Raw genomic sequence first — 19956 nt, 5'->3', positions numbered from 1 at the left:
TAAGTGCCATGTTTTTAGTCCTGTATGATTTCAACAGATAATTAGCTTCAGAGGACTCTTTAAGACCTTTTACAAATGTCTATTAACACTACCCAAATACAGATCACAGGAAATTATATTGTTAAATAGTAACCTTGCCTTACTCAAACTATGCTATCTGTTATGTTTTTAAATAAGAGAAAATTCCGTTAATGCAGGTACAAAGTCTAAGTGCAAACAGATCAGTGACAATGGTTTCTTACAGCTAATCTTTCGGTTTTAAAAACCCAGGCCATGCTATAAAATTATGTATCTCAAGGACAGCTTAATACAGAAAATAAGCATACTAGCATAAAAGATCAAAGCAACAAAACAGCTGTGAGTGCAAATTTCAGATCAGACTTTTGATTACTACAATGAAGATGGTTTTGTTCCTTCCAAGAACATCCCTCTTCATCCCACTCCACAAAAAACCCTAGCCTTGATTATATAATATGTTCAAATAGGTCCCAATGAGTAACAACTTTCCCACATTTTTTACATAAGCAATGACCTATCAATGTCATGGCTCTAATTCTGGCAAGCACACTGCCAACAAAATCTGTGTTTATATACAGTTTGCATTAATAAGGAAATATTTCATTCATTTAGGGTCTTAGTGACAAATACCAGGTAGTCGTATGTAATCACAATGTAAATCCTTTATTTTTAAAGAACACAGACTCTCATGATCTGCACTAATGAAGGAGAACAGTATGTGAATAATCCAAAGTAAATGTTATTCGACTTTGGAAATACACCATATAATTTTTTTTCCAGAAGATTTACCTTCCTAATTGTGTCTTACTTGAACTGAAATTTAAGTCATTTATATAATCTGGGCTTAGCTGGCAGTCTAGGCAATGAGATGGTGGTGGGCTAAGGAACCACCAGCAAGTGTCCAAATTTGACTTAGAACTCAAAATCTCCTGTGGATGACTCTGGGGGAACAAACTGAGCTTTCTCCACTGTGCTTTACAGAGAGAATGTTGCCTCTTTAGATACTGATATCATCCTCTGATTTCTCCAACCTTATGAACCAAGTTGGATCACCGGTCAGCCTCAGGACTTCGAAGGAATCATACAATATCAGAAGGTTTCCTAATCAAAAACTACTCATTTCAAGGCCCATCTGCAAATTCATTCCTTCATTCCGTATCAGTGAGAACCTTCTCCGAACCAGACATTTCACTAATAAGAATCAGATTCCGCCCTTTGGGATAAACACACTGGAACAAAAGAAAGTCTCCAAATAAGTAAAAACTACAATGCAAAGGGCCTAAACCAAATTTTGTACAAATAGTTATGAGAGCAAAGAAGTGAGTGTGTTCTAGAACACTACCAAAACTAAAGGATGAAGGGGTTAGCTATATATTCTGGACACCAGAAGATAAAGTAAGAAGAAACTTGTAAGTTTAATTTACAGAACACTCTGAAAGGTATGAGAAAGATTTACTTAGTGTGCAGGAACTGCATACTGGGGGCGCCTGGGTGGTTCAGTTGGTTAAGCGTCTGCCTTACTCAGGTCATGATCTCCGGGTCCTGGGATCAAGCCCCGAATCGGGCTCCCTGCTCCGCGGGGAGTCTGCTTCTCCCTCAGTCCCCTGCTTGTGCATGCTTTCTCTCTCTTTCTCTCTAACCGTCTCTCTCTCAAATAAATAAATAAAATCTTTAAAAAAAAAAAAAAAAAGAAATCGCATACTATACACACACACACACACACACACTCTCCCATGGCTGTCACTTGACTTCTATCTACCATTTGATACCTGTCTCACAGTCCTTCAGGACCCATATGGAGGGGAGGAAATATTCCAATAGTATCACATACTAATAATTCTTTCCTGTCTATTTCCTTTCTTATGTAGTTTCTTACAAAGTGACCTACAACTGCAATCTCACCTAGTTTTTATTCCCACCCCCATTTTGTTTTCAGATACTTCCCTTCTTTATACACAAAGGAAGCCAATTTTCAAATAAGTGTATGTGAACCCACTCATCAATATTAGCTCTTTCTCCTCAAGGTTCAGAAGCCTTATATTTCAGGTGTGTGGCTTTGCCCTAGTTACCGAAGGTCCACACCTCTTATTAGAGTTGTGCTTGGGGCCATTCTGAGGCCCACTGGGAACATCAGTCCCATTACTGATTCTCTTCCAGTCAGATCTAGTTTTTTTAAATCATGTAATTGACTTAATCTTTCACAAACATGCATTTGTCTGTATCCGAAAACCGAAGTACCTTCAACGGATGAAAATACTCCAGAAGCCATTCCAGTGAATATGCTACAGACTCTGAAGGAAATTCCAAAACAAAAAAACCGAACAACAGACTAAACAAGGAAAAAGAACAGTGATGACATCACTGAAATAAATGCATAGTCCCCAGGAAATATCTGGGGAGGATCTTCATCTGAAATACCTAAGTTTCAGTACGTTTATTTTTTAAATAGTTATATTATTTCTTAGAAACAACTGACAAGATGATCTCTAGCATTTCTTGAACATACATAATTACATACAAAGCTTAATGCAGCAGGAAAGAGAAAATAGCTAATTTTCATGATCTCAAAGTATGACAAAAATCACCTTCAAATGGAAATCGAAAGAATCATCATTGTTACTTTTACCAAGCAACAAATGTTTACTCTGAGTGAATAATATCCACATAGATTTTATTTCATACTTAAAGTGTGTTTATTTATTTATGTAATTATAATGCTTTGACATTTTGGGGGGTCTTGATAAACCTGCAAGGACTGCCCTTCGCAAACAAGTTGTCTGGGAGCACACCTTTGATATGCAAAGCAACCAATTCAGAGCCAATACTCTGAACCACCTTTTCTCACTGGCTTTTATATTCTTTCACACTCTTCTAACCTTATCAGCCCAGGGGTAGGTACTGGACAAATTGAGACAGCTCTCTAGCCTGGAGTCTTAACAAAATTATCCACACCATCTATTTTAGGCTTTCTCAAGCTTACCTATGGAAAACACAATAAAGGTTTTTGCCCCTGCTTTCCCCTCAACCCTCTGCCTGTGACTCTGGGCTGACCCAAGTGCTTCCCCCTGGGGCCCTGGGGCCTGCCCTGCCTTCTATTTCTAGGGTATGTGAATATAAACTTCTTCCTTCATGACAAACATTTCCACTTCTGGATGTCTTGCCATACCTAAATAAACCCAAAATTCCAGGTACATTTTTTTTTTTTAAGATTTTATTTATTTATTTGACAGGCAGAGATCACAAGTAGTCAGAGAGGCAGGCAGAGAGAGGAGGAAGCAGGCTCCCTGCTGAGCAGGGCTCAATCCCAGGACCCTGAGATCATGACCTGAGCCAAAGGCAGAGGCTTAACCCACTGAGCCACCCAGGCGCCCCCAGGTACATTTTAGAACTAAAACAAGATCTATAAATTAATGAGCCAGAATGATATGGCGAGAAGAAAACCATCCTCAGAAAGTTTGAGGATCAAAACAGAGACCCACCATTTCCTGCATGATTTTGTGTCCCAGAATTCAGAATGTTTAGGACTTTCGGCAAGTTATACTTAAGTATACCACATATTATATGATATCTTCAGCCGGTCTGGGAGCACCCAATGATCAAAGACATTAATATTTCTGCTGTAAAACATTCGAATGCTCACAAAACGAGATAAAGCAAAGACTTAAATAACCTCATGTCAGCTTAGTTCAGGTTTTGATGCCAAGCAAGTTACAAAAAGTCCTTTTGGTTTTCAAAGCATTCTGGATTTTAGATCAGAACCTTAATTTTCCTCACATGTAAATTAGGATTAAATGAAGCAAGCGCAGCTCATCTCTTTAGCATATAGAAAGCACCTAGAAAGTTCCTTCCGCCACCCCTATGAACTACAGATTTGCGGAAACAAGTAATTTTCCTCATTTCTTCATTTAGGACACTTTTTGATTTCCCCCCAAAATGACAGATAATCAGTTCTTCCATTAGTAACTGCCATGGTGGTAACAGGGGGGATTACTTTCATTTTATATAAATCATAGCTATTAGTGAACTAGCTGCTGCATTTAGGTGTGTAGACTAATTGCACCGGGAAGACACCAGCAGACTCAAACAGTCACTCCCGATCAGCTGCCGCACCTCTGGGACCACCCTTGTCCTTAATCAGCTTCTTCCCACGGAGCACTCAACAGTTATTTCCACTAGTTATTCCTCACAACCTCTCTGTGGAGGAAGATAGCTGTTTTCCTCGATCAACAAAGGGGATTTAGAATGAGAGAAAGTCCTTTCAACACATAAGTAAATCACACCATTCTCGGGGGGGGGGGGGGGGAATGTTCCCTCGAGAGCTCTCCATTCTAAAAAACTCAAAAGTTCTCTCCTTTCTACTTTCACTCAGGGCTCACCAAAGTATGAGGCACTGCCACATGGTCCTTCCTTTGCTTCAGGGTCAGGGTTCCCCAGCAGCAATCCTCAAATGACGCTCTTCTGTGTGTGTGTCACCAGACCCGCCCCTCCTCAACCGCTGAATGTGGGAGTTTGGTCAGATTAATTTCACGACTCTCTGCCAATCCTACTCCACAAGATCTTCCCAAAAGAACTCAGCCAATACCTCAGTATATTTCCCCAACCTTTATCTCCAGAGTCCTGACCCACGGGCCACTTCATAAGACCTACATTACCAAGTGCTTATTAAGACTCAAACATTCCCCCACATTACTAATTCTTTACCCAGTACCACTCATATTTCTGACAATGGTGCACTGTTCTCCCCACTGGTAAAACATAAAATCACAGAATCATCTTGGACTTCACTCTCTTCTCTGCTCCCAACCATCAGCCGTCCAAGCAAGCTGATGCATTTCTAAAAAACTCTTTCCCACACTTTATATTTTCAGAGCCACACACTCTAGTTTAAAAACTGGACTCTTTAACAACCTTCCACTCTTATTTGATGCTTTCAGTCTTCCTCCTCCCAATCCATTCTAAAACAGCACTTTCATACTACTTTTCTATTCATTTTAATCAAGCACTAGTGTAATGTCTCAACAACTTAAAACACACACACACACACACACTCCCCTCTTCATGGTTTCCCTTTTCATAAAGAATAAAAATTAAATTGTTTGGTATTTAAGGTCTCTGTAAATATGAACCAACATTAATTTATGGTTTTAACTGACATTATCCATATTCTATACACCAGCCAAATGAGTCTGACACTCAAATGACTTAAGTAGAAACTCTGCACTGGGCTCCTGCCATTGCTTTAAGCAACAACAATAATTATTATAAAGCAAAAATACCTATCATTTTAAAAATATCTGCTCTGACAAGACAGATAGGAGAAACATGTTTTGCAAGAATTAGCTCTAAGGGTCACAAAAACCTATGACCCTGCGATTGCACTACTGGGTATTTACCCCAAAGATACAGATGTAGTGAAAAGAAGGGCCATCTGTACCCCAATGTTCATAGCAGCAATGGCCACGGTCGCCAAACTGTGGAAAGAACCAAGATGCCCTTCAACGGACAAATGGATAAGGAAGATGTGGTCCATATACACTATGGAGTATGATGCCTCCATCAGAAAGGACGAATACCCAACTTTTGTAGCAACATGGATGGGACTGGAAGAGATTATGCTGAGTGAAATAAGTCAAGCAGAGAGAGTCCATTATCATATGGTTTCACTTATTTGTGGAGCAAAGAAATAACACGGAGGACATGGGGAGATGGAGAGGAGAAGGGAGTTGAGGGAAATTGGAGGGGGAGATGAACCATGAGAGACTATGGACTCTGAAAAACAATCTGAAGGTTTTGAAGGGGCAGGGGGTGGGAAGGTGGGTAAGCCTGGTGATGGGTATTATGGAGGTTACATATTGCATGGAGCACTGGGTGTGGTACATTAACAATGAATTCTGGTACACTGAAAAGAAATTTAAAAAATTAAAAATTAAATTTAAAAAAAAAAACACAAAGGAGATAGTATTACCTCATTGCTTTTACACAGGCTCGGAAGGCTAACACAAATCACCAAAATCAAGAGAGATGATTCATCTGTCCAGATGGTGTTATGAACTATATGTCTGTGCTCCCCCAAAATTTATTTGTTGAAGCCCTGATTCTCAGCATGGTGGATGTGGAGACAGGGCTCTGGCAGGTAATCAGAGTTACAAGAGATCATGTCCCTGGGCACCAAAACCTTCTAGGCAGCACAGAGACTTAAGGATTCTTACAAAGTAGAAGTCAAACCCCACACACAGGAAGTTTCTCAGTCTTTGAATCTGCAAGCCACGGAGGCAACATCTGACAAAACTATCAGGGAGAACGTGAAGGAGACTGATCTCACGGGGTCTCACTGGCATTCACCAGATGTCACACTTGCCACAGATGGGAGTTACAGTGATTTTAAATTAACATTAAGGTATATGGGGGAAAAAAAAAAAAGCCTACCCTACATTCACTTATCAGGGTGTATGAATTTAATTTGCAAAGCTAGTTCTAAAATCTTGAAAATAATACATTTTCTATACAAGGTATACAGTGAAAATCAGATGAAATCTATGCCCAAGCCTCCAAGCACTAATTCTATGCAAACTCACCAACTCTAGAAAGCATTCTATGTTAAATTTAATTCCAGCACTAAATTAACGTAGGAAAGCTGCCCATATTATTGATTTGGAAATCATTAGCCATTAAATCATTCATTTAGCTAAATAAATAATGATCAATTTTCTTCAGTCAGTCTCCATAAAAACCTTTTCATCAACTTTATTAAAAAATTCTGAAAAGTCACATTATGTTGGAAGTTTAATTTGTTTCATGACCTACTTGTGAACCAAAGTCAGAAGTCATATTTTTACAATTTTTAATTTGGGCCGTTTAACCTGTATCACTCTTTAATTCTGCTGAGTTCCTGACAAATACTGATATTATAAAGTAGCCAAAGATATCTATTTCAGATATATTAGTGTTAACAAGAGATACCTAATATGACAGTATTTATGAACATGCATCATAAATTTTAACCCCAAATGTAAATTAAAGGAAAATTATTAAAATCACTTCCACATTTTGAACAAAAATTCCATTTTTAATATACACAAGGGTTGTGAAAGCTTTTCCCAATCAATTCAAAAAAATCGGAAAAAAATTTGTGTTGCTTTAATGGAGTTGGATTCTTTCCCTTGGTGGAGTATTAAAATCTGAGGGTCAGGAAAGACAATGTGAAGAAACACCAGGACTGAAAGGAAACACCTGCAGTCCCATAAAACCTCACAGACACACTAAGAAGAGCACACACGCCCCGGGGCCTCGCATTCAGCTTCACCCGGCGCGCAGCCTCCCAGGGACTTCCGGCCCAGTGACTGTGATGCACGCGCCATGCCCACTCTCCGTCAGCGTGCAGGGACACTGCACCCACCCCACAGAAAACCGAGCAGCCCTAGAAACGTGTTAGAAATAGACAGAACACTCGGGGTCTGCCCTCAGGTGGGAGAGCCCAGACCCAGACATCAAAGGCTTTCTCCAGACTGTCGGGGGAGAGGCTCAGAAAGCAAGTGTGTCAGTTTGAAGAAGAGACATGATGAGGGGGTCGGGAGGTGGGGAGATGCTGGAAATGTTAAGTGAAAGTTCCAAAGGGTCTGGACAACCAAACTGCTTTAGGAATTCTGAAACTCATGTCATACATGGGCCGCACTTCAGAGATTCTATACTGGATCCTGGGCCCTTAGTACTTCTTAAAAATTCCCTAAGGGGTTCTAGTGCGAAACAAGGATGGAGAATGATAGCCGCCGGCCTTGGAAACCAGAGGAACTGATAACTGGATCGGCTACCACGAGCCAGGACTCCGAGAACGTTAACACAGTCCGAGGACCCATCTATGAAACGGTGCCCACAAGGGCCCATCTGGCAAGCAACAGTCCAGGCACAGAACCTACAAGCTACTGTGCCCATTTTACAGATAATGAGGTAAAGAAAAACTCAATAATACTCTTCTGCTTGAAACCCCTACAGCTTTCCGTGGAAGGTTCATTTAAAATGTTTAACTTAGCACATGAGGCCTTACCCCGCTTCCCAGCCTCGTGTTGCCTTGTTTCTTCCCTGGTTACCCACATATATTCTCCTTTCCAGGTATCAGAATAACCTTCGAAAACCTGGGAAAACCGTGATGTTTGCCATCTTGGCTTCTGTGAATTTTATTTCCTCTTCCAAAATACGCCCCTTGTCCCTCTCCCAACCCCCCTTCTCAATTCCCAGCCACCCCGCTCTTTTGATCTGCAACGCCCTGTTCATCCTTCAACACCCAGGTCGAATATCACCAGCTCCCGGAAGCCTCTTCAGACCCCCTTTCCACTCCGCTGTCACACTGTCTGTAATCGCAGTGCCTCTTGTGGGACTGTTACAGCCCTTATCGTACACAAATTAGTCTGTCTCCTCACCTCAACAGTAAGCCCTCTCAAGACAGGACCGTGTCTTCCTTAACTTCGCATTCCAAGTACGGGGACACTGAAGGACCATTCCTTCCGTGAATAATGAACACATGGTGAGAAAAGGAACTGGACGGGGATCCCCTGATTCCTCATCACATATGCTTCCCCTACCGCAAGAGCTCCTGGAAAACACCTATTGGCTTCATGTTTCGTGATCACTGGGACGCCTCATCACCGAGCTACCAACTGTAGAGAGATGGCCAAGTACCTAAAGACCCTGTGAGAAGGGAGGCCTAACAACCCAGAAATCTGTGCCTCACAAGGGTTTTTCACTTTCTCTAGGCGAACAGCTCTGGAAAATAGCAGAAGCCTTCACAAGCAATTTGAGAGGGTCTGCAGCGAGAAGGCTTCCTTCTCTTGGACCTTTATAATCTGATGCCTTTATCTTGCCTTTTTGCAAAGCAGGCCTTCTATGTGAGAGGTGCTCACATTCACACATTTGTCTGCTGCAGGCTAACTAACAGAAAAACCGAGTGTTGGGGTGCCTGGGTGGCTCAGTGGGCTAAGCCTCTGCCTTCGGCTCAGGTCATGATCTCAGGGTCCTGGGATCAAGCCCCGCATCGGGCTCTCTGCTCAGCGGGGAGCCTGCTTCCTCCTCTCTCTCTCTGCCTGCCTCTCTGCCTACTTGTGATCTCTCTCTCTGTCAAATAAATAAATAAAATCTAAAAAAAAAAAACAAAAAAAACAAAAAAAAAAAAACTGTGTGAATCAGTATTTCCGAACTTCCTGGTTATGATTTCAGTCATTATGATGCCAATCAGTGGGTGATACACTTCCACACCCAATGCACTATTTTCTTAAGGTCTTAGCATCTATGCGTCCAAACCCTCTCAAGAATCAAAGTTTGACCCATAAGCAAATAATTAAAGATCACTTAGCCAGAAGCACGTTTGAGGAACACATGTGTGAAACAGAGGACACCTCCTATTTCTCTGCTACCTGCAGAACTTCACTGTATGGAAATGTCACGTGTGGTCCACCGAAAGGGGAATAAACCATAATTCCACTGTGAGTTATTTTTACTCTTCGGGACCATTTTATCTCCTCAGCACAAACTCCGCTTTGCAAAAATGCTAATTGTCAACAGGTTGGCAAGTTTGGAATGGAATATACATACCAATAGAACTACACCAAACTAAATAACACCACGGGCATGTTTTTGTTTGTCCCTGTTACTCCCTTTTTTGATTCAGGGTCTAGCACAGCACCTTGCAGAGACGGCTAAAACGTGGGAAGGACTGCCCACCGCAGTGATCAGACAAAGCTGAATCTGGATGTTCAACCAACCACTGGCTTTGTAACTCAAACAGCAACAGCGAAAACCACAATGGTTTCACGTCTCTGAGACATGGTTCTTTGTCTCGAAAATAGGACTAAATGCTAAGTATCTGGTGGTTTGTTATTAAGTAAGATACTGTACTAATAGCATTTGATATAGAGCTTCTCTTACTGTAGACAAAGTAAATGTTGGCTACAAATGTCTATGGAATTGAAAAAATGCTTAAAAGATAATTAAAGAAAGAAAAGCAAGAAGTAATAAAGAATGATTATAAGGGTAAATAGCAGTGCAACTCTACTCTTCACATATATTCAGCATTATTCGTAAGGTGTGCCGTGAATATAACAATAGCTTTTTGGATAAGAAAAACAAAATGTCCTCAACTGTGAGATACTCTGATTCAGAAATAAAGGTAAAAAGCAAGCACCTCAGAACTGAAGGGACATGGTATACTCAGTAAAAACCTCTAGTATTCAAAAGGCCTCCATAGGGGACAGAACAACGGTTTGTGCTTCCCCTCTTCCCAATTACATATAAATAGTGATTGAAAGACGGATTATCCAAAAATGAGTGACAGGTTTTCTGCGAAAACGGCAGTTCTATTCCCCATACACATTTTTCCCACATTTTATTCCACGCAGCAATGTGCTCAATTAAGACCACATCACCCAAGTTTACTGGGAGCGAGAGACAGCCAGAAATACCTAAGGGGAAGGTGTGGATAGGACTATCAAGGAGACTGCTTTGCCCTCCTTCTTCTTTTCTCCTTACTGATGCCTGGGATATAGAGAGATAGCTGGAGCTCCAGCAGCCTTTTTATCATGAGGTATTCACTAAAGATGGCAGAGCAGAGAGAGTGGGAACTGAAAAAAAAAGTCAAGGAAACTATCCTGGAACCTGAAGAAGAAGGAGGGAGACTAAAGAGAAATAAAGATACAAAGGGAAAGGTTATCTTTGGTGAACTTACATACATTTAATTCTTTCCAAAATATTCTACACAGAAAGATATGCAGGCATGTGGAAAATTCTTAAGATGAAATATATACCTACATCCTGTGAAACAAATACTTAAGGGTTCTTAATTAACGCGCAAAATCAGAAATACCTGTAAGAATCACTTCAATTATATCATACTTATCCTTTTAACTCAATATTAGTAAGTATCCAGAAAACAGAAGGTTCTCAAATAAATGTTTTAAATAAATGCATGTTGGTGTCAAGTTAAACTATTCAGAACTAGAAAAATTTATTATTATTTTTCCCCACTCCCATTCACTCATTTTTCATATATGGTTTCCCTAATAGGAGTTACACATTGTCAGGGAACTAGAACCTTCTTCCATACCTTCTGTTGTTGGAAATACCTCTTCCCCTTCAGTTTTAGCCTCAGCCAGTTTTCCAGTTCTTAGTAATACCTCTGCAAAGCTTTCCCCTGGAACAGGCCGGTGGGGGTCATAGGTCACTGTAGACTAGACAGAAGCAGTTATATCTTTTAGTAGGTGACGCTTTTTTTTTAAGATATTCTTAGAACAGAGTCATAGGATTTTATATCTTTTGATGATTCAAATGATAACATCTCACTAAAACATATCATTTTATGTAAAGCTTGAAACAGATTTTAATCTCATAGTATATTATAACATATACAAGTCACATAAAACCAGGTCGCCTAGAGGGCTCAGTCAGTTGAGCATCCGACTCCTGATTTCAGCTCAGGTCATGATCCCCAGGTTCTGAGATCAAGCCCAGTATCCAGCTCTGTACACAGCAGGGAGTCTGCTTGAGATTCTCTCTCTCCCTCTCCTCCTCCCCCAACCTGCTCCCGCTCTCTAAAATAAATAAATAAATCTTTTAAAAATATACACATTTTTCAAAAAAGTCACATAAAACCAATGAGCAACATGAGTAAGAACGAAGCTAAAGAAGTACATTCTCAGGAACATTTTAATTTTTGTTTATACTAAAATGCCCAAAACAGCATGAGAGTTGGCTCTGTGTTCTTGGGCGCACTGTCCTTACCTCTGTGACAAAGGGATCGGAGAGGACGGATTCATAAAAAGGATGACAGCCTTGTTTTTCTAGACCTTCATTGGCTATGGTTCCCATCTGATAAGCCCCACCAAATTCCTGCCCCTAAACAGAACAAAGACAAGAACAGTGGTCAAAGTTAAGAGCGCTGGGGGCAGATGGGGAGAGGCGAAGGCAGGGTTATGTGGGGAGACGGATGCACGTGCGCGGTGGGATCCACGGAGAGCGTGTCAGCGGGACACGGACGCCCAGTGAGCGGTAAGGCCGGCACCCACGGTCTAAAAGCAGCACTTCAACCTCAGCCTGCAGTGCCTTCGGATTTCCCTGGTCACTCTGACATCCGTGCATCAAAAATAAAGAAGCAATCAGCGCTAAGCACACGGCAAGTTTTCTAATCTACAGTCAGAGTAACCTGCCCCAAACATCGTTCCGTGCATATCGCTCCTGCGCTCCGCACGCCGTTCGCAGCTCTGAACGAGACTAGCAGGCCACGGTAGCAAGTCTGAACTATGCAGAATAACACTTAAAGTTCTTCAACGTCAATCAACATTAAGGGCCAGTTCTTCAATCACGATCTACTTCACGTGTCCTACCAGCTTCTAAGCCCTTCGTCCACTCCAAGAGGCTAACCAAGCTGACTGCCTCGGCAGGTGCCGCCCCGCTTCCAGGCCCAGCTGGGCCCTCACCCGCCGAAACCCCACGCACTGGAGGCGAGATGCAAGTGCGCCCCTTGCCTCATCCCCGGCCGCCCCACAACTGCCTCCAAGACCTGTCAGCGGCCGTGTCCTCGCTGGCACGCGCTTCCGGATCCCTAGTAGGTAACCGTCTTCAGGTTGACCTTCCTCAGATATGAAGCTCCTCGCTGCAAGAGCCAAGTCAAACACAGTCACCCTTTCCTCTGAATTAGGGTTAGGGTTAGGGATTAGGGCTGGGGCACGGGGAGGGTTAGGCTTAGGGTTAGGGGTCCTCACTGGATGCCAACCACAGCCTCGGGAAACCGCGACGTCAATGCCGGAAATGATGACAAGAACAACAACTGACACTTTACAAAAACGATCTGGTATCAGGCACGGGGTTACGCACTTCATCTGAGGGACATACACTCAAAAAGTCCAAGACACGAGTCATTTAAAAGTAACCGCAGTAACCACACAACGAGAAGAGACGTGTGGACCTGCCCCCAAGTCAAGCGTACGCCACCTCAGTCTGTGGGATCGACATCTTGGCTGTGTCACTCTTGTTTTCCCTCTTCCCTGCATATCCCACATCCAGACCATCCGCAGGTCCGCAAGATACATCTCCCACTTCCTTCACGGCTGCCCTGGTCCACCACCACCCGCCCCCCGCCCGAACACTAGACCAGGGACCTCTTCGGCCCTGCTCTGACTCACACCACCAGCTCTCCACACAGCACTTCGATGATCTTAGGGAAAGGAAAGCCGGATCACACAACCGCATCACCTACAGTCTCCAGCAGCTTCCCATCTACTCAAAACAAAATCTGTGGTCCTCACTGGTCTACAAGCCTTTGGATGTTGGCCTCTTCACCACCTCCTTGATCTCGTCTCCTATCATTCTCCTGCTGTTCACTCTGTTCATACTATGCAAGCCTCCTTCCTGCTCTACAAAGATGTCAAGCACCTTCCTTCAAAAAGGGCTCTGTACTTGTTCTACTTGGCTTAGCCAGGTTTCCACTCAGAGTGACTCCTGAGATACCGACCTTCCGATCTAAATCAGACCGTCACTCGCCCAATCAACTCCCCTTAACCTGAAGTTACCCTCACAGCCCTCACTACCACCTACCGTTACAGTATTACACAAATATTTTATTGGTGGGCTTCTTCGTCTCCCCCACTGAAATACAGGCTCCTCACAAGAAGGGTTTTCCAACTCTACTCCCAATCACTGGCACACAGAAAACGCCTGAGGAATATTTGGAGTGTGATTGCAATGATGATACACCCAGGGAGTGTCTGGGGTGAATTTATAAACAAGCACGTTTCTTTTTCCTCTAAGCCTTCCAGTGAGACCAAGGACTACAGTATGAAGGAGCAAGAGGTTCACTGGTCACGGAAAGTACACTCAATCGTTGTACTGCTCGTCCTGACCTCTGCTTCCAGAATGGGTGAAAGAATCTGGTTACACTGTTCTCTTAACCCAAAGCACCTACTAAAAACTGAATGTTTGCATCATCTCCTAAAATTCACAGGTTGACATTCTAAGCCCCCAAAATATGATGGTATTAAGAGGTGGGGCCTTTGGGTGTATATACACAATAGAATATTACTCTGCCCTAAAAAAAGAAGGAGATCCTGTCATCTGCAACGACATGGATGGATTACAGGGTGCTATACTAAATGAAGTAAGTCAATGACAGGCAAATATCATACAATTTCACTTATACGTAGAATCTAAATGAGCAAACAAAAAAGCATAAGCAGATGCATAATTAAGAGAACTGATGACTGTCAGAGGGAAAGGGGTGGGGAATGAGCAAAATGAGTGAAGGGGAATGGAAGGTCCAGGCTTCCAGCTACGGAATGAGTAAGTCACGGGGAACACAGTCACAGGTACTGTAACATTGTTATGTCATGACAGATGGTACTTACACTGTAATGAGTACCACATAATGGATATAGTTGTCAAATCACGACATTGTGCACTTGAAACTAACACAACATTCCACGTTGACTACATTTCAATTAAAAGTAAATACTTTTTTAAAAAAATAAGAGTTGGGGCCTTTGGGAGGTGATGGGCTCACAAGGTTAAAGCCCTCAGGAATGGGACTAGTGCCCTTATATAAGAGACTGCCGAGAGCTCCCTCACCCCTCCACCATGTGAGAACACAACAAGCAGACCCCACCAGGCGTGAAATCTGCCAGAGCTTTCATCTTGGTCTTCCCAGCCTCTAGAACCATGAGGAAAAATGGTTGTTGTTTAAGCCCCACAGTAAGTGCTATTATCGTTCCAGCAGCCCCAATAACCTTAGCCCCCATGCCTGCTACCAGGGCTTTTCCTCCACTACTGGCCCATAAAATCAAGTAAGGACCAATGAAGTCATTTCCCTTTTCATCCCACTAAACTTTAATTCTGACATCAAACCCTACCCCACCTCAATCTCTATCAGTGTCTTTCGCAAGCACCCCATGGGAGTAGGTTCCATTCTATAAAATAAGTGACTCTTCCCCTATCTGATGGGAGGCCTCAATTTTTTAAGAGATTATTTAATAACCTAGAGAAGAGAAACCTGTTTACAGCAGGAAAACAACTCAGAAGCAGTGCTAATGCATTGACAGAAGCCCCGGGGTGGATTTTAAAAAGACAGAGGCCTTGCTTACAGGAAGCGGTCGAAGGTAAGTCAAGGACTTCTTCCACCACTGCCGGTCACTGACCGCCTGCAGCACGGCCTTGGTGGTAGTCGTGGTGCTGGACAGGACCTTCATGGTGGCCGCTGTGCTCCAGTGGAAGAGGTCAGAGTTGCTGCCAGGAACACCGGCTTCGCCCTGGTTAAAACAGAAAATGGCAAAAGCAAAAAATGCACATTGTCAGAAGAACAGAGAGTGATAATGAGACTACTTGCACTTCTCAGACATGAAGAGAAATTTAAAAATCCATCTTTGCCAGCAACAAAAAAACATGAAACCAAGCATTACTGGCATATTGTACCTCCTTGGATCATTTACAAAAGAAATTGGGGAAAGGAAAAACCATCATTGTGTATTAGTCCAATAATCCCCTTCAGAAACATTTATGAAGCAAATAGGCTCTTTTTTACCAGTCTAATATCCCACCAAAGAGAAACTCAGGTTAATTTGAAAATATTTATTATTTAATTATGAAATAAATTATTCATTCAAACAGCACTACAGTGACCCCTCTACAAAGGTACAGGATTTGGAGGACCCACCTACTAATGTTGAAATGTTTTGTTTTTCGGGCACCTGGGTGGCTCAGAGGGTTAAGCCTCTATCTTCAGCTCAAGTCGTGGTCTTAGGGTCCTGGGATCGAGCCCTGCATCGGGCTCTCTGCTCTGCGGGGAGCCTGCTTCCCCCTCTCTCTCTGCCTGCCTTTCTGCCTACTTGTGATCTCTCTCTCTGTCAAATAAATAAATAAAATCTTTAAAAAAAAGGAAATGTTTTGTTTTTCATCTAAATAAGTGGATGATTAATAGTGTTTAAAAGGTTTATAACATGAAACCTCCTGCCAATCTTGAAGCAATCAGCTAAAATTCTGACTCTCCATTTACTCATCTGAGAGATTCCATGTGGAGAAAAATACTAATACATTAACATTATTTTAAATAGAAATGACAACAACCACATCTTCTTTTGATCAAAGAAAAACACTACCTGTTCTACAAAAACAAAGTTCTTGGTTTAGTGTTTATCTACTTCCACTTATTTTTTCTTAACTTTCCTGTTTAAATGAAAGCAAAGTTAAGGCCAAGTCCCTCCATTTCAAGAGCCTTCCTGATACTGACAAGAGGGCTCAGTTTGGCTACTTAGGTCCACATCATATCACTTATTCATGCATTATCAAAGTACTCAAAAATGGAAATCTTGTAATCACTCAGTAATTGCCAGGATATCACACATCACAAATACTCAGGATACAAATGCACTGTTGTAGACCCAACGGACAGCTGCCTTATATGGTAAGTTGAATTATGGGCCCCCAAAGATGTCCACTTCCTAATTCCTGGAACCTGGGAATACACTGCATTCCATGGCAAAGGGACTTTGCAGATATGATTAAGGACACACACCTTGAGGTGAAGAGATTATCTAAATTACTGGGGTGGGACTAAGCTAGTCACACGAGACTTTAAGCAGAGAACCTTTCCCAGCTAGGGTCACAGAGAGGGTGCCTGGGACATGACATGTGGCAGAGGCAAGAGAAACCGGGCACAAAAGGATTCGACCCATCATTGCCAGCTCTGAAGACGGAGGAAAGGGCCACAAGCCAAGGGATGTGAGTGGCATCTAGAAGCTGAGAAAGCCCTCAGGTGTCAGTCAGCCAGCAAGGCAAGAGGGACCTCAGTCCTAGAACCACAAGAAATTGAACTCTGTCAATAACATGAATGAGCATGGAAACAGATCTTCCTTTAGAGGCTCATGAAAAGAGCACAGCCCTGTTGGCACCATGATTTTGTCCATGTGTGACTAAGACCCAAGGCTGCCCGATTTTTATCACATGGTTAATTAAAAAATAATCAATTCGGACTGTTTAAGTAGCTAAATTTGTAGTAATATGTTACAGCAGCAATAAAAAACAAGTATCATCATGTTAGGATACTTAACTTCTAAGAAACTATTGTGAACTATACGCTTACTTGCAAAAGGAAAGGAATTTAAGCTATACTAACCAATGCTTATAATTTGTCCAGTCTGTTTCTCCTAAAATTTTCTAAACTCTGCTTGTAACATGAAAAAAAAAAGTGTCCCAACAGAAGAAATGATAATTATGTGACACAGTAATGGTGTTAGCTAAGATACAATGGCAACCATATTGCAATATAAATATATCAAATCAGGGGCCTCTGGGTGGCTCAGGCAGTTGAGTGTCCCACTCTTGATCTCATGAATTCAAGCTCCGGAAGCTCCCCAGGTGATGTGGAGCCTTCTTTAAAAAGAAAAGTATCAGCTTGATAACCTGTATATCTTAAGCTAACATAACATTTTATGTCAAATATACCTCAATGAAAAAAAAAAAGGTTTAAAAAATCATGATTCCTATGGGCTTTTTGGCCATTGGGAAAAGTATAAACTACCCGCCCAATGCCATCATTATAATTTGATTACGAAAACAACATAACAAATATGGATGTTAATAAGGAAACAATCATGTTAAGTTGCTTGTATGTTGATAAGGGCAACCATGCTAAAAAGAGCTGGGGTTGTTTTGGGGTTTGGCTCATTATCCAATGTTTCTGAAAGGACAGGGTAGAAAGTTCTACGTAGGAAAAAACAGAATTCTCCCTCCATGCGTAATAATGACAACAGCCCACCACGGGCCAGGACTGCACGAAGTGCTTCACCTGAGTCCCGGGCATCAAAACTGGAAGGGAACACCAAAAAACACAAATAGTTCTCATGGTAGCATTACTACAATTCCTTTCTTTCCTTAATTTCTTCACTGTATGAGGAGACAGCAGTGGAGGCTGATTTATTCTCTGCTCTGGTACCACAGACAGCTGGTTCATCAAGTCGGACTTAAGTCAACAGAAGAAAAACAAGCTGATTCCAGCTCCTGCACTCCAGAGGCCCCTTTTTTCTAAGAAGGCCACAACCCAAGCCCATGTGCTTTCGATGGCACATGGCAGCAACGTTACCCCAGTTCCCTGCATTTAGGGAGGGGGGTCTGCTTCCGCCGGACAACCAGCGCACTGGTCATTGTGCACGTGACCCACCACGTCCGGCCTGAGCTCTCCTCTCTGGGCTGCTGAACGGTCTGGAGATCATGTACACTCGGCTTCCCTCGGCTTCTGAGTTCTCCCCCTAATAACTGTGCAGAGTGGAAACAGCTCCATGCGTCCCTTTGTGAATAACACTGCCAAAAATAGTTCTTGGCCAGAAATAAAGCTCAGAAGAATCTGAAGTATACACTCTCTCTTTTTATACAGATATAGATATGTAGATACAGCTCTGTGTGTGTGTGTATATATACACACATATATATATGAATATATATAAAATATATAGTAAGCATCTCAATTTATTGGCTATATTTCTGAATTACTTAAAAACCCAGAAACAAATGAGGATTCATTCACTTACTCAGCAGTTGTTGAGTGACTCTTAACTCAGTGTCACGCACGATACCAGGCACTGAAGTGATAAGAACAAGTAAGACACAGTCTGTGCTCCCAAGCTGCTCTGAAACTAGGGAGGGAGGCAGAGAAGCAGACCAGTCACAGCAGGGGAATATCGCCTCCTCCAGCCGAGGTGCACGCGAAGCAGTATGGGAACATGAAAAGAGGCCATTCCTCCCCTGCCTGGAGGCACGATCGCAGAAGACTGCACAGAGGAGGTAATATTCCAGCAGGAAAGAAGATGGGGCCTCCAAAGGAGGAATGGCAGAGATCGTTTCGGGCCGACTTACACAAATGCAAGAGCATGAAATGAAACAACACGGCCAACCAGAGGAATCCTGAGTGAGTCAGAGAAGGTGCAGATGCTGACACACAAGGGCAAGGGGCAGAACACCAGGTTTGGAAGGAAGGACAGGGGACTGGAGCAAAAGTCCCGCTGAGCAGCCCAGAGCACCTCCGCTGTCGCCCTGACAGGTGGGAAGCCACTGAAGGACTCGCAACAAGGGAAGTCACATAATCAGATTTGTGTTTTAAAAATATTACGCCCGACCTATACCCCTGGGGATAAAAATACATTATATGTTTAATTAAAAAATAAATAAAATTAAAAAAAATATATTACGCCCAGCACAAGAATCCAGTTAGGAGGCTGGTGTGTTAGTCCAAGTTTCAACTCATCGGGGACTGAATTAAGATCATAATGCCACAAACATGTGAGGTCACCATGGGGTATTTGCCTACCTGAATGAATACATTAAGTGTAAGTGTTTTTATTTCTAATCCTTCTCAAAGGGAAAAGGGCCTGAGGTAAATCAGATAAGCAGAGAAATCCAACTTTCTAAGAAATAAAGTCCACGGTCACCAGGTGAGTCACAGTGAAGACCTGAGCGAAAGAAGACAAGAACAGAAGAAAAGTCGGGCACATAAGCAAACGTTCATGGTTGCTGAGCAAGGTTAGATGCGGGGGTGTGGTGGGGGTAAAAGGAGCAACACAAGTTACTGAGGAAGAATGAACAGAGGACCAGGACCACAGAGGGGACGAAGAAAGATCTAGACACCTTTTCTCCCAAGAGCAATGTCTAACAGAAGTCCCGGTTACAATATCTAAGAAACACAATGGCTATCATTTACTAAATGCATATTGTGTGTTGGGTACCACGAAGGGGCTTCCTAGGGTCATTCCTCAGTTTTACAGTAATACTGCAGACTGGGTAAGAGGACGCCACATGATGGGAAAGTAAACTGTAGATCCAGTAAGGGGAATATGCTGCCCATAGGCAACTGGCCTAGGGGTGTCTCTTCTTGACCAGGTCTGGCTATCGAAATGTGTGGTCCCTTTGTTCTTCATAGGA

General features: G+C 42.5%; 1 protein-coding gene across 5 annotated transcripts in view; it reads right to left on the bottom strand.

Moving 5' to 3' along the window:
- The window catches only part of NBAS (NBAS subunit of NRZ tethering complex), a 316898-nt gene that overhangs the window by 111549 nt on the left and 185393 nt on the right, over positions 1-19956 (bottom strand). For all 5 annotated transcript variants that reach the window (XR_006608058.1, XR_006608057.1, XM_004745820.3 and 2 more), the window contains 3 exons: positions 15132-15296; positions 11782-11895; positions 11108-11231 (listed from right to left, as the gene is read on the bottom strand). Coding sequence is in view for 3 of the 5 variants with exons in the window: in XM_004745820.3 (XP_004745877.1) it covers positions 11108-11231; positions 11782-11895; positions 15132-15296 (403 nt within the window). In the remaining 2 variants the exon portion in view is untranslated. The remainder of the gene's footprint in view (positions 1-11107; positions 11232-11781; positions 11896-15131; positions 15297-19956) is intronic.

This window comes from Mustela putorius, unplaced genomic scaffold, assembly GCF_011764305.1.
Source record: "Mustela putorius furo isolate JIRA1106 unplaced genomic scaffold, ASM1176430v1.1 tig00000813_pilon_pilon_pilon, whole genome shotgun sequence".
In the NCBI taxonomy this organism is placed as follows: Eukaryota; Metazoa; Chordata; class Mammalia; order Carnivora; family Mustelidae; genus Mustela; species Mustela putorius.
This window is presented reverse-complemented; position numbering and strand designations above follow the sequence as displayed.